Source organism: Pteronotus mesoamericanus, unplaced genomic scaffold (genome assembly GCF_021234165.1).
Source record: "Pteronotus mesoamericanus isolate MK-2021 breed Mesoamerican mustached bat unplaced genomic scaffold, CSHL_Meso_final contig_246, whole genome shotgun sequence".
NCBI classification, from domain to species: Eukaryota; Metazoa; Chordata; class Mammalia; order Chiroptera; family Mormoopidae; genus Pteronotus; species Pteronotus mesoamericanus.
The window spans coordinates 10173059-10188344 of record NW_026555104.1 but is presented as its reverse complement, the minus strand read 5'-3'; the positions used below and the strand labels follow the sequence as shown (position 1 = coordinate 10188344).

Sequence of the window (15286 nt, the reverse complement as noted above, 5' to 3'; positions counted from 1 at the left end):
AAACTCAGCTTAACCTGACTCTTGATAGTTAGATGAAAGCATGAATATTAATGATTTAGTCATTCTAATGGTTATTTGCCATATATGTGATGATATATATAAGAACTTACTAATTTTTAAGGCACTTTTGGTAAAATAGCTGAAGAACTCTTGACTGATATGAATTTTGGTTAATAGTACAGAATGAAAAAAGTACATAAATGAGAATATAGAGCCATATATGACTCTTGCAAAAGTGAGTAATTTTGTCAATCTAAATGCCTTTTTTCAGTTTTTAGTGGGATTGGGAAAAAAGGTTTCTTAAAAATGTGGTTTGAATATTGGGCTCTTAAGAAAACATGTAATAAAATAAAAAATGATTAAAAAAATGTACTACTACACATATAAGCAATAGCTTACCTGGGGTAAAATTGGTTAGTTGGTTCTATCTTGAATTATTTGTCTTCATGGAGAAAAATGTGGTAACTAAGGATAAATACATGGGTAAGGAGTAATGAATTCAAGTCACTCATTGTTCACCTTCATAATTAAAAAAGTAGCTCAAGCCCTGACTGGTGTAGCTTGGTGGGCTGGGTGTTGTTCCCCAAACTGAAAGGTCACCAGTTCGATTCCCAGCCAGAGCACATGCCTGGGTTGCAGCCAGGTCCCTGGTTGGGAGTGTGAGAGGGGCAATTGATCGATGTTTCTTATGCACATTGATGCCTCTCCCCAAACTTCTCCCCCCTTCTCTAAAAATAATCTTTTAAAAAAGCAGCTCAAATTAAAAGCATTAGCTCTGTGTGTCTTCATGGGGAATGACCTTCCACATATGTTAAATAGAAAAGATGCAGGACAGCATACACATTATGCTATCATTCCTATAAAAATATGTAAGCTTGATTATGTGGAGTACTCTGCCATGATTCACAGAAACTGAACAGTGGTTTGTGCCTCAAGGGAGAATGATTTCCTCTACGCTATGCCTTTGTAGGTTGTACCATGTGACTGTTATCAACACACACAAAAAGCCAACATAGTTTTTAAAAGGAACTCATAGTATTGTCTTTGCAAGATTTTTTTTCTCAAGAACGAGCATTCTCAAAAACTTGAAGGTAAAGCTGTTCATTTTTTAAAAACCACGACATGATTGCTGCAGTTAAAAACTGGATAAAGAGAGTTGTCACTGAGGATGGTGAGCAGAAAAATCAGTGTTGGTATCAAAATAACGGTGAAAATAAACCCACCTTTCTTTGAGATCTTTGGTATCTTCCTGAAAGTAGGACACTGACCACTGGACCAGAGACCTTTGAGGCTGGCTACCTAACATAAATGCTGCCCTCTTAGTAAGAAGGTCCACTTGTTGAAAATTCTGCCTACAACAACCCGAAAACATAATGTACCACTTCTTTCTAAGTATCTTGGCATCAATGTTAAAAGTCACTTAAAAGTACAGGGGAAGATATTACCACTTAATGTGTTTGATTCTCAATGTAGTTTAACCCGAGAAAGAAAAAACTAGATGTTAAATTCAGTAAGAAGCTCCATGTTAAACAGTCTCTTCAATTCAGTGATTTCTAAAATGGAAAACGAGATTCAATAGCATCCAGCTGATTAACTGGAAAAAATTCCCCCCCTCCTTTATAGTATGCTATTAAAAACATTAAGGTGAAAGTATATTAAAGAATGGAATGCAAAATGTGAATGAATTCGGGAGGTCAGATGGGAGTGGGGAGGCCTCTGACGTAACTGGGTGGATGGTGACGCCCAGGCCCGGGCCTGGGGCGTAGGGAGCAGACGGAGTACTGTAGCCAGAGCCATTCTCTTCCATCTCATCTGCCAAAACAGAAAAACATGGTGCTTGTGTTGTCAAGAGTACCACCCTGGCACAGGTCCTAAGCTAATGTGGAGAGAGGGAGCTGTATCGCTTGGGCCAGCTCACAACCCTGTCCCATTGACCCTCAAACATACAACTCTCTCCCCTGATCCAATTCCTCATGAAATGCTAAGGACAGCCCTAGCTGGTTAAGCCTTAGCCACTTTGCTTGTCTAGGGAGAGGAAAAAAGGAGCCAGTGGAGAAAAGTGAGAATGATTTAATAATAATAAAGTTGTGGGGAGAAAACATTATTGATCTCATTTTTGACATGTCTGAGGTGCCTATAAGGTACCCATGAGGACATTCCTAATGGGCACATAGTGGAAAAATTCTGGGTATATCGATAAGAGATTTGGCGTTATTCTCTTACGATCATTGAGACTGTGAGGAAGGTAGATGTCATGAGCGTATCCAGCAGTGGATCTCAATCCTGGCTGCTCAAAAACAAAACGTAACCAACAGAAACAACAACAAAAACCCATGATGCGAAACTGATGCCTGAACTTGCCTCTAAAGATTCTGATTTAATTCGTTTGGGGTGCAGCATGGGCACTGGCATTTCTGAAACCTCTCTAGGTGATCCTACCAATGAGCAAAGTCAAGAACCTCAGGCTTTAGAGTAGGAAGAGAACCCAGGATTAATCCCTAGCCCAGGGAACACACACGTGACGATTAAGCAGAAGAGAGAAACTATTAGGGAGAGTTGTGAACCCCAAAATGGAGAAAACAGTGGCGTCACAGAAGCCAAGGGAAGACCACTTATGGAAGGAGAGGTGGAGAGTCAAAGACTTCAGAGAAGACTCTAAAAATGGCCATTTACCAACATGATGTCTCCATATTACTGCAGCATAGCAGGAAACAGCCTCTGAACAGCTGCCTGTATTTCAAAGGTCATGCAAAGTACAGCTGATGAGAGTGCTAACTTACTGTCCATACTGACTTCACTGGCTTTAGAAAGTCACATCTTGCAATTATCAACCATTTAAATTAAATAAGGCATATATTCCTTGGTTACTTGAGCAGGTTCCAGTGGGAAAAGGTCAGTATATTTTCTCTACTATTTATCTGCAACGACTTTAGTTTCAAAGTGTTACATGTGCAATTCATAATGCTTTCCTGTAAGTGATGAAAACTAATTTTCTTATTTAAGCATTGATATTAACAAGGCTTCTTTGTAAGTAATTCTTCTACTTAGTAGGTATTCAAAAGTTTGTTGAGTGAATAAACTAGTATGTGCATTTGTATTTAGATGAATTAGAACAGTTAACTCACCCTATGTTAGGAAAAGAAAATCCATCTATTTTGTTAAACGAAGAAAAGATAGGGAGAAGGACATGCCTTCTATGCACTCAAGGGTAATGTTGCTTTATTGAGCCTTAGGAAAGTATTCTGAAGTCAGGCAGGCTGGTGTCAGGTCTTAATTACACCATCAACTTAGGAGTTCTTCCTAAGCTGGAAGAACCTCTGGGCTGCCAGGGAAAGGAAGCCGACAGGAAGAGGGAGAGGAGCAAGTCCTCTCAGCAATCTGCTTCTTTCAGAGCAATCTCCTCTTATTTGCTATGTCGATGTTTGATTTCACATGAAAATAATAGGGCTCCTTACTTTAAAAAGTTTGAAAACCAGTCGATTAGACTCTAAGGTTTGGAAAGACTTTCAAACTGTATATATTTAAATGATAATGTTTTTGATATTGGTTTTCAATATTTTTTGGCAAGCTAAAGTTTCTGGGAAGATTTTTATTTTATTTTTTTAAAAAATAATTTATCTATTTATTTAGACAGAGGGGAAGGTAGGGAGAAACAGAGGGAGAGAAACATCGATCAGTTGACCCTCGCATGTGCCCCAGCTGGCAACCTGGTCCCCAACCCAGGCATGTGCCCCAATCAAGAATTGAACCTGTGACCTTTTGCCTCATAGGAGGACGCCCAACCAGCTGGCCAGGGCTCTACGATTTTTAAAAAACACATCTAATTTCCTCAAAGATCTAAACAGAAATATAAATAGGAAATGTCTCAAAACTTTGCAAATTCAGTAAAGACAAGGTAGTACTGAAGAGAAAACAAAAAAGAGAAACTGAAATAAACAGATGACACACCTTTTTCAAATGTCACATTTAATGTTTTCACCACTGTACTTCAAATCTACATTGTACAAAGTGACCAGTAAGTGTGCCACGGTAATTGACCAACCTCTGAGATTGTACCTTTCACACCAGTGTCTTCTTGGGCTCTTTTGATACTAAACACGTTTCTCATTCAAGTGAATTGAAATGCTTCAGTTGGGTTGATTCTCAGGAGCCTCGTAAAAAAAAAAACAAAGATATTGCACCATCTTTGTTTAGTAATTCAATGTTTGTTTCTTTCACAGCAAATAATTACTTCATTGAAGTTAAAACTTCCAAACATAACTTATTAATAGTCTTCAAATTCAGCTCAGATCACTCAAGATGAAAATACTCTGCTAAATACAGATAACTTACAATAACTTTAACAGTTAATTGTCCATAACACACACCAAGGTTTTTTTCTAGACCAATTTTAAGACGATCCGTTAGTATTCCTTGTACAGGTGAAAAACGATCTTCAATTTTCTTGTCTTTTTATTTTTAATATAAAAGTTGGAAGGGACATTCAAGTTTCAAGTCTCCACATTGAACTTAAAAAAAAATAGTCATCATCAGCATGTGGAGGTAAACAAGCCAAGTTGTATAACTCCAGGAGGTAGAGGCCTTCAATTTGTATTCATATATACATATGCACAGATTTCAGTGTTCCAACAGAAAAAAGAATTTGTCAAAAAGTAATAAGTTATTTACTACTGTGACATTTCAAGACTCCCACAGCTTTGCCTAAGGACACAAACACATTTGACATAATTCCCTATGTGCCTTTTTTTGTGGCTTTAAAATTTTTAAAATTTGTTTTTGTCTTTTATTTATTTATTTTTATTGTCCAGTGCAGGAAAAGTCACAAAATTTCACAGACCTAAAATGTGCAAGCTAGTTCTCTCTCTATACAGCAATGTTGGGATTCTTTTGAAATTAGCCCAGAAATGAATTATTTACACACATGAAAGATGCATGCTTGGGGGTTCTTTTATGTAAGAAAGAGCAGAAAAACTTCTAATAAAAATAGATTAAATATATATATATATTTATACTGGGTAAGGAAAACAGAAGTTTAGTCTCTCCTAGTCACAAACTCATTCTCTCTACCCACAACATTGGATTTTAGACAGCACACATCACCGTCACTGCTCTAATGAGAAGCTAATTATAGGGCTTGATCATTAGGTGGCATGCCCCTCCCCCCCCCAGGTGCAGCCACGATCAGCTCACGTGGCTCCATGATTGGTCGCAGGCAAGGTTTCTAGATTCTTTCATTTTAGAAAACCCCTAATTTTCAGGAATGGCTCAAATATCAAAAGGTATGACTGTCTTCTGTGTGTGTATGAGTATGTGAACAATCTCACTTCATTTTAAAAAAGAAAAACAAAACAAAACAAAAACACAAAACCCCAAACTCCCAAATTTGGTTCAATTCTCTTTTGTTCTGAGGTGAGCCATAATAGCTGCACTAAATTCATAAAACATGTGCAACTCTGGGTAAAATATTTTTCTTCTAAAAGCACAACCACTTTACAAGATTAAAAGTCTAGTAACATTTCTAAATATTATTCATATCATACAAGTAGTGGTTGTTAATTTAAAACTTCATTAGTAAAATTACAGTACAAGCATGATTAACCTCCAGAATTGCAAATCCCAGACTCCAGTGGAAAGCTACATTACATCTTCAGTAGTACGTTATCTTCCACCGTCACTCCCATACCAGAGGAGATGGGGGCATCTCAGATGGCTGAGCAACAGTGGAACTAGAAAAAAATGGAGACATGGTAAAAACACTGGTAACACCACAAAGGGCAAAGGGCAGTTCACAGCTGCCTGTTCTCCTCTCTTCCTTTAAAAAAACTGTACAGTCCAGTTGTGGACTTTTGTTTCTGTTTCTCTTAACTTCTCTCAAGTTGCATTTGTTCCAAACTGTTTAAGGATCTGTAGTTTCAGTGAGGCAACATGGTACAGTGGCTAAGAAGTACATGGCCTTGAAAACAACATGTCACTTACTAATTGTGTGATACGGGGCAAACTCCTTCATCTTTCCTCTTTTGGAAAGGGATTAATGCTATTGGGAAGAATAAATGAAATAATGTACGTAAAGTGCTTTTAACAGTGCCTATTTCATATTATAAAATAAAGTAGCTATTATAAATAATAATGCTTATAAATCAATCAGGAAAATAATCCTGAAGGATGCAGAATTACCCATTTAAAAGTAGCCTCTCAAAATACAGTGACTTTACATGAGAACCTATTTTGAATAAGTCTCATAAGTTCTTTATTAAGTATTAATTGAGTAGTAATGGATAATCATTTAGCATTTGTTATCCACAGATTTATCAGTTATTTCACATGTCTGTCTTAATGTTGCCAACTAGATTATAAACATGAGGGAGTGTGTGTTACCACTTTGCTCCCCTGAGGCCCAGAATAATGAATAACTTGCACCTGGAAAGGTATTAAAACTCCTGATTGACTTGGGTCACTGACTCTTAGGGGAAAAAATTAAAGTAATTTTAAACCACAGAGAAGTAAAAATGCAACTTAATTCCTTATTTCTACTGACATATCCATAGAATAAATGAAAGTCACCCTGATTTAAAAATTCTAAACAAAAATTATGGACTTGGTTCAGTAAATTCAATAAACTTCAATATCACATCAGGGACAATTAAAACAAAAATGAGGGCAACGGAAAGAGAAGCAGGGAGAAGAGGGATAAAGGAGAGGAAGAAATTCAGGTGGGGAAGAAAGGAGCAAGAGTGTGGCCTCTCAGATCCAAAGCCACCCTTCTTTATCCTGCTTTGTATTCTCCTTTGCACCTGGCTTGATGTTAGCTTTTGTCGACAGAGGGCGCTGGAAAGGCACTGCAAGGCCATAGCATTAGGAAGCAGCTGCCTTTCCGGGTTGTGGTGTGCCTTTTTTTTTTTTTAGTGTGGAAGGCCCAGCTGTGATCTAGCCATACATTGTGGCAAGTTTCTCTGCAACCCAGCAGGCCTCTTTGATGGACGGGTTCTGTCCTCACTTTTGGAAAGTTTCTTCACCGCTCTCATGGGGTGTGTCTCTGTGGCAGCTGTATCATCCTCAGAGAGGTCCACCCAAGGGGCCTTCTCTAAATTCTTAATTTCTTCCTTGTTCATTCTCTTTCTTTAATGCTTCTGGTTATTAAATTTTACTGGGTGTGGTTTCTTTCTAATGACTTGACCTTGATTGATACAAGGAGTTAGGGGGAAAAAAAGAGGCTGAGAAGGAAGGGACAAAAAGAATGAGGCTTGCTAGGTTCCAAAGTAGGCTTATAGCTCTTTAAACCAGTAAGCCTATTGGACACACCAGCAGTCTATCTATAAAAAGTAATTTCCTTGCTTGCACTTATTATGAAGGTGGTGGGGATGGTGGTGGGAACTCGAGTGAACATGTCTTAAGTCCAGGACAGTGGCTGTCACACTGTTGCCGCAGGAGGATCCCCATGTACACAATCGGCCAGCACAATGGTCATCCGGGGGGAAACTGCCCAAGCAACCACACTGAATTGGCCGCAGTGTAAAAACTAAGTTTCCCATTTTAACATGTTTTGGACTAAAGCCAAAGTTCGTAACAGAAACTTTCTGTTGGACCTTTTATCTATGTTATCTAATCTAAATAAAAACAGAAATATGCTGAGTTACAAAATGACAATGACATCCTTTTAATTCTAACAAGAAAGTCAGAATTACATACATATAGTTACCTAATAAAGCTCTTAAAAGCAGCAGACTGAGGGTTGATGCAGAGAGGCACTCTGTTTCCTTTCTGCTGTTCCAGAATGAACTGGTGAATAATTTCTGTGGAGAAAACAAACATCACATAAGGCATGCCAATTTGCACGTCTGGGAGCAGTGGATTCTCAGCTAATGCTAGCTGGCAATGGAACAGCATTTCCTACTGGTTTATTAAATCAGACACACATCAGCTATCAGGCAGAATCCAGGAGGACTTTCCTGAAACCAAAATGACCGTTGCTACCAAACACAGGCAAAACCCCCCAAAGGGACATTACATGGGATGGAAGTCCCAACAGTGGGAAGAGTAAAATGGTCCATAAACTTGAGAGTGCTCCATAGGGTTTGGCATTGTGAGTGAACTCATTTAAATTGCTGGTAATCATTGCCTTTTTGAAAATCACTTCAAAAACGCTGATGTTTAGGTATATAGTTTTGGGCTGGTTACTGTGGGGACTACCCACTTTTCTAAAATGCCCTAGAAGCACACACTCAAATCATTCAGAATTCTGGATGTCATAAACCCCCTACCCCAACAGGAGATCGTATTAAGAAATTTTATGGGTCTAGCAGAAATTTCCTTCTTTTGTCATAATCCATGGTATGATTCCCTCGGTGGATGTTTATCTTTCTAAAAACTTTGTGTGTTTTATACTAAAAAGTTCAGTGTGTTTCATCCAATGAAATAAATTACACTGAGTGAATATATGTTAAATGTACTGAGCCACACTCATTAAGTAAGTGAGCTCTGAAAACAAGAAAGAAAAGACTCATTCCTTTGCCTGACCTTCCCTGGATGTAATATTTAATCAGTGTTTTTGTAATACGCATTGCTTTTTGGGCATACACGCCCGAACAAGAGAGCTACACACAAGGTTGTAAAATAAACCTATGAAGGCTTTGGTCACCATGCAGCTCTCAGCTTTTCACGGCCACCTGAGGAAAAATGTTACTAGTGATCCTGCCAGGCTGAAGGCCAAAAGAGATACTCACCTTTAACCTGTCGAACAGAACTGAGGTTCTTCTCAAAAGTGTCATCAAATTTGGGGTTGGTGACGGGCTCAAAGTCACTGGTATAAACTCTTCCAGTAGAGGTGGAAAAGCAACATTTACACATACACGTGTGATATCGTAGTCGCCCTTCATCTAGGTAGGGGTGGGCTAAGGCATCCTTAGCGGATATTCTTTTGGACTGAAATCAAATTTAGAGACCAGCACATCAACACTACAGATAACCATGACTGTCCACACAGGATCTTCATAAGACACAGTAACTACTTATATTTTATGGTATATCCTGTGTTAAGAGGGATAACTGAATTCAGAGGGGGGAAATGAAGCAGTTGAGGGAGTACGAAGTGACTTTCTGCTAAGATCCTAAAAAGTTCCTACCTTGCAATAAATGTATGCAGGGTCAAAAATGACAAATATCATGACATTTAAACATGTAATGCTTTGAAGGGGATAAGTATACATTTTAAATAAGTTGCATTTTCTAAACATGCCCCAGCATTTAGAAGAGATGTGATCATGGTGACAATTTTACAAAGCTGCTTGAAACTTTTATTCTTGTAAAGCGCCAAATCAATTAGGGCAAAAGCCTATCTGAAAGCTGTTGGAGTTAGGCAGCAGTAACGGTCTCAATGCCAAGTTTTAATATCCATCTCAGTCTGAGTATCAGCAGCCTGTGGCTTTCTGACACTTTAGACCAGAACACTTAATATACTCGTTTTCAGGGTGACAAATCATATACTTTTCAAAACATTTCTCCATAAAAAAAGAAAATAGAAAATCCCTCCTTTAAGCTTGGTAGACATAGAAGTACCACTGAGAGAAAGTGAATTTTAAAAAACTTAGGGATGGACTCAAAAGTAGAGAGCAGAACAATAACTGACTCTGCCCTAATTCCAATATGATCAAGCACTTCGCATAACAGGATTCAGAAAAGGAAAACCATTTTGCACTCAAATAAACCAAAGAAAGAACCAAAAAACCAAAAACCCTAATCATCTTGACTGGTTCTGGTCCCCCAAATAATAAAGTGTTAACCTGGATTCCCCCGAAACATTTTTATCTCTGATTTTTTGCTGTGCTGGTGTTAAAAGGCATGCCATGACCTTTCGGGATACAATAATCACAAAGGAATGCTGTTTTCTATCCATCACGAACAGACAATGTTAACTTGACAACTTTGGTTTTGTTCCCATTGTTTTTGTATATGGTGATCCGGATGAAGTCTGATTAACTTAGCAAGGGAACTTTTTTTTTCTAAATGAGTCCAGCTATTCCTGGAGGTTGCTCTGGGATAAAGGTCTACTGTCAGAACCTTTTCAAAAGAAAGTAACTGGCCAACAGTGTAACTTGCCCAGGACTGGGCTCCTCCATACTGAGTGTCTCTGGCGTGTCTCACATCTGGGATTGAGCTCTCTGGCTTTTGCTCACTAAATCTGGTTCTTGGCCAAGTCTATTTCTGCTCCTCATTTAACATGACTGATCATGTCCACACTGGTGGCAGCAGTGATAGAATCTGGGTTTTAATTTTATCATCTAACCATTAAGTCATTTCTGTCTGGTGGCAGATGTAAGAAATTGGGTTCCTGTGAACTGCCACAAACAGCTGGAATCTGGATTCCCTGTTGGTCTTTGGTTTGTTTGTTTGTCTACGGATTCTGGTATTTCCTGAAATTTGAGAATGAAGGATTGAAAAGATTTTTGGTGTTTTCCCAACTATTGATAGCATGCCCTGCATGTGAATGATCTGTGTGCACTAGTAAGAGGTCTTCTGAAGTGTCTTACTTAAGAGAAGCCTTTGAACAAAAAGTATTTCAAATCCCTAGCATGCAGTGATCAACTTTCATTTCTCTAACCAATTTAAGTCTATTTAGGACTTCTGAAACAAGGTCAAAGAAAGGAGACTGTCATTTTGTAAAAGGTATGAAACACCAAAAAGAAAGAAAAAAAAAAACAAAACTGTCCTGCTAAATTGAAAAATAAATCACATAATTAATTAGATTTTCAGTAATGGTGTTTTTTTTCTGAAGGACCTGATGGTGCTTAATTATGTCCTACGTATCTTAATTGCGTATCGTATATATCTTGTTTCTTTAACTGATCAACATTTGTAATAGATATGGAGACTTGTTTCTATCCTAGATTTTGCTGCTTTATCAAAACTGCCTTTTCTAGTTTTGACAGAATTAATAAAATTTTCCATTTTATAAATATAAAATGTTTCTAAGTAAACAAAGTGATATACTTCTGAAGGGAGTCAATACATCATATTATGAGATCTCTTAAAATAAAATGGAGCAAACTCCCATTCCAACTGGCTTTTAGAAAAAATAGTAACACATTAAAGACATAAAAAGAAATGGAAAGATTTTTTAAAAACATTATTCATCCTTACATATTAAATATGTTGGCTCTTAAGAAATTTTTTCTTTCTAAAGTTTTAACTGAAAGATTAAAAAAAGCTTTACTTATGAGTTAAAATAATACTCGTGGTTACTAGGTTACAAGGTATGAAGCAAAATATATAACTGTATAACATAAAGAGGTCATGTGATATTCCTAAGCAAAATAACTCTTTGGATAAATCAGTCTAAATTAGTACATAGGAAAATTTAAAAACATCTCTTTTTGGGAGGGGGTTTGGGACACTGGATGAAAAAGGTGAAGGGATTGAGAAGTACAGATTGATAGTTACAAAGTAGCCAGAGGGATGTCAAATATAACATAGGAAATATTGTCAACGATATATTAACTGTATGGTGCCAGGTGGGTACTGGGATATATCAGGGGGAACATTTTGTAAAGTATATGATTATGATTGTTAAACTACTATGCTGTATACCTGAAATTAATGCAAAATAATGTGAACATAAACTCTAATAGAAAAGGCATATGCAAAAATTAAAAGAACTGTTTTCATCCTGATTTTATTGCTATGAACAAATAATGCTAAGCAGAATATTCTGGTTTACATAAGTTTTGGGTTCATTTTCTTTCAAAAAGCCTCATTATTTTGAAATTTGATTTTTTTTCCCTACTGGTTTTGCTGGTTAGATTAACTAACAGTCTAAGATTGTAGATATTTCAAAATTATGTGTTCCACTAAATTAGATGAATGATCATAGCCAATTTCTTTCTTAAAAAAAAAATCAGTTTTTAGAATGTTATACGTCATAGGGACTTAATGTATCAGCTTAAATTTTAATCTTCTGATTCTCAGTTAACATTAAGACTTTAGTAATATTAGAGTTAATAAACAATCTCTCTATAATTTTAATATACCTGGGCTCTTCATTGATACATTATAGAGTAGCCAGTAATAAATGGCTAAAAAGATGTGCAAATATGTATCTTTGGGTTAAAGTACACATTTTAGAATAAATTTTTAAAATGTTTATTGACTTTTCAGAAAGAGTGAGGAGGAAAAGGGAGAGAGAAACATCCATCGGATGCCTTCCATATGTGCCTTGACCAGGGATTGAAATTGCAACCTAGGCATGTGCCCTGACTGGGAATTGAACCCCCCAACCTTTTGGTGTAGGGATGACTCTCCAACCAACTGACCTGCACTGGCCAGGGCTACACATGTATTTTTTTTAAAGAATGTAAAATAATTTGTGATGGTAGGAAGATGTGTAATATGTATACAAGATAACAGGTATATTTTGTTTGTCAAGGGGAAAAAAATGAATAATTTTCTGTACCTAATAATTATCATTGTGCTTTAAAAAAATATTGCTTGTAACTATTGCCTTTAGATAGATTAAGGTCTCTGGAGATTTGTTCAATGTCTTCACTATTTTTTAAAAAAGATTTTATTTATTTTTATAAAAAGGGAAAAGGAGGGAGAAAGAGAAACATGGATATGTGTGAGAAACATCTATTGGTTGACACTTGCATGCCCCTAACCAGGGGTGTGCCCTACTGGGAAGTGAACTAGGGACCTCTTCCAGTTTGTAGGACGATGCTCAATGCACTGAGCCATTCCAGTCAGGGCTAATGTCTTCACTATTTTGAGGTATAGTTAATTACAGCTTTATAAATTTATTATTATAACCCATTCTCTCCAAAATTGTTGATATTATACTAAAAGAACCAGGGACCTTTAATCTTACCATCCTCTGATAGACAGTTGCTGTTTTTCTCTTATATTTGCCTAAAGGCTCCCTCCTGCTACACGCTAAAGATCAGGAATTGAATATTCCTTAAGAAATATCCTAAGGACCTCAGGAAAGGATTGTTATCAGAGGGTATTCCCGACCACTGTCTTCATGGTATAAATTCATGAGCATAACTGACACCATCACCACAGAAAGCCACTTCTTAGACTGAACCAAGTAACTGAGTCAGGATTTCCAGGAATGTTTCAGTCCAGGAGCAGATAAGTGGCAATTGACTGTTTAACCCAAGATCAACAAAATAAGAATTAATTACCGCAGTCTAAATAAACTAAATAAATGGATTTAATTATGGTTAGTGTTCTACTGCTATCCCTCAATTTAACAGGTTAAAACCAGAATAAAACATTCTTTTAAAATGCTAATCATAAACTACTAAAGCATCAGGCCAATTTAAAAATAATAGTAAAAAAATATAATGTTTATAGATTGGCCTTGTTCTACAAGATGATGATAAAAATGGTTAAATATTATGCACTGTGCCTTAACTAAATTCCTTTATTATTTTTTTAATGACCATGTAGTTATCTACTTAGGTTCAATAAGAATCTGTTTTCTTTACCACATATATCATTTCTCCTTCTTATAGATAAATCCAATCAGTAAATATGATATCAGAAGTTTCATTAAATTAGGTGTGACAATCCCACTCTTAAGGAATAAGGACTACATTTCACATGCAGAACTGATGTCTAAAAGGCCTCCCAGGATAACATGCTTGGTATCTGCTCTATGGTTGAGGATCTTCCAGCTTTAAGGTTGTAAAGATTAGGAGCTCCTGGCAGGTCAGGAGCATTAATAAATACGGATACCTTCCAGATATAAATACTGCAGGTACCTTCCAGATATAAGTACTGCAGGTAAAACCTAGTACAGGTGAGTTACAGGCACATGGTTCTTGGTTCCTAATCTAAATAGAACTAATAAAGTGAGTAAGATATTTCTGACACATAAAAAGCAAACTTTAACCTCAGGGCCTTTACAAAATCCTCTGTGGGCAGACTGAAATTACCTCTGAAGTTTGAAGTCCATGTGGCTCTAGTTTTGTCAACCACACAAAAGGTCTTTATGTATTAATCAACATCTCCTCTTAGCTATGTAGACAAACTTGCCAAATAAAACAAAATACCAAACTAATGACTCTAAATCACTAGCTTATTGAGTAAATTACGCGGTTGGCACTGTCCTTAACGGCAGGAGCTTGACCACAAGGAGGGACTGAGGAATTGAGTACTGCTACTTTGTTTTGGTTCTGTATAACTGAATACCTCACATAACAAAGTAAACAAACAACAGAAAAACACCAAACACCAAACAAATAAAAATCCACTATGTAGCCTGAGAAGTAACAAAAATAACTGTTGCTCTGATTGGCTCTGGTCCCCCAAGTAATAAAACCTTAACTATTTCTCACAAACTTGGACTCCCTAACAAAACATTTTTATCCCTAATTTTTGTTATGCTGATGTCTCAAGATAGTTCAGACCTTTGTGGATTTGATATTCATGTGAGACAGCTGCTGCTTTCTCATCACAAACAGACCAATGTAAATGTAGTAACTTAATTTTGTGGGTATTTTCCCCCTTTAAATACCCCCTGTTTTAGTACTTGGTGACTTCCTTGTACTCTTGGCAAGTAAAATTTTCTTTTCTAAATGTTTCCAATTTGACTTCCAGTCAAAATGGAGGCATAGGCAGACACGGCTTGCCACTTTGCACAACCACATCAAAATTACACCTAAAATATAGACCAACCATTACTCAGATCCATCAGAAATCAAGTTGAATGGAAGTCTGACAACTATGGAATTAAAGAAAACTTATCCATCCAGAATGATAGGAGGGGCACAGATGCCAAATGGGCTGGTCCCTCAACCATGTGTGCTGGATAAAACTTCAGAAGGGATATCTTGGGAGTGAGGAGTCCCAGACCCACACCAGGCCCCCCTGAGCCCAGGGTAATAAGTCCCCACAACTTCTGGCTGTAAAACCCAGCAGGGACTTAGTGTTGGAAGAAGCTTCTGGAGCCCCAAGCAATTCACCTTAAAGAATCCACATTCAGATTCACTCCCTCTGAGGTCCAGCACCAAGGAGCAGCTTAAAAGGCACCAGTGGTATACAGGGTGAAACAGAAGTGGCATCAAGGCAAGCAAAGGCCATTGTCTTTTCTAAACCTGCCCCCTTCCCACAGAGCTGGCAAGCTGGTGCCATATCTGAGACTCCATCAGCCTGGCTAACAGTGTTTGACCAGCTGTCAGAGACTCTGCCCAACCCAACATAAAGGGCCCACCCAAGCTGCTTTTTCATATGAATGGCTGGTCTTGGCTCATGCTTCACAGCTTCCTAAATCCTCTCAAACAAGCAACAGCCA

At 37.5% G+C, this 15286-nt stretch overlaps 1 protein-coding gene across 1 annotated transcript in view; it reads right to left on the bottom strand.

Moving 5' to 3' along the window:
• Positions 1–3965: 3965 nt before the first annotated feature.
• NLK (nemo like kinase) overlaps positions 3966–15286 on the bottom strand; it is a 141984-nt gene continuing 130663 nt past the window's right edge. Inside the window, exons 9-11 of the mRNA XM_054573189.1 lie at positions 8721–8919; positions 7697–7790; positions 3966–5726 (exon numbers count right to left, since the gene is read on the bottom strand). Coding sequence (XP_054429164.1) covers positions 5672–5726; positions 7697–7790; positions 8721–8919 — 348 coding nt within the window. The 3' untranslated portion in view covers positions 3966–5671. The remainder of the gene's footprint in view (positions 5727–7696; positions 7791–8720; positions 8920–15286) is intronic.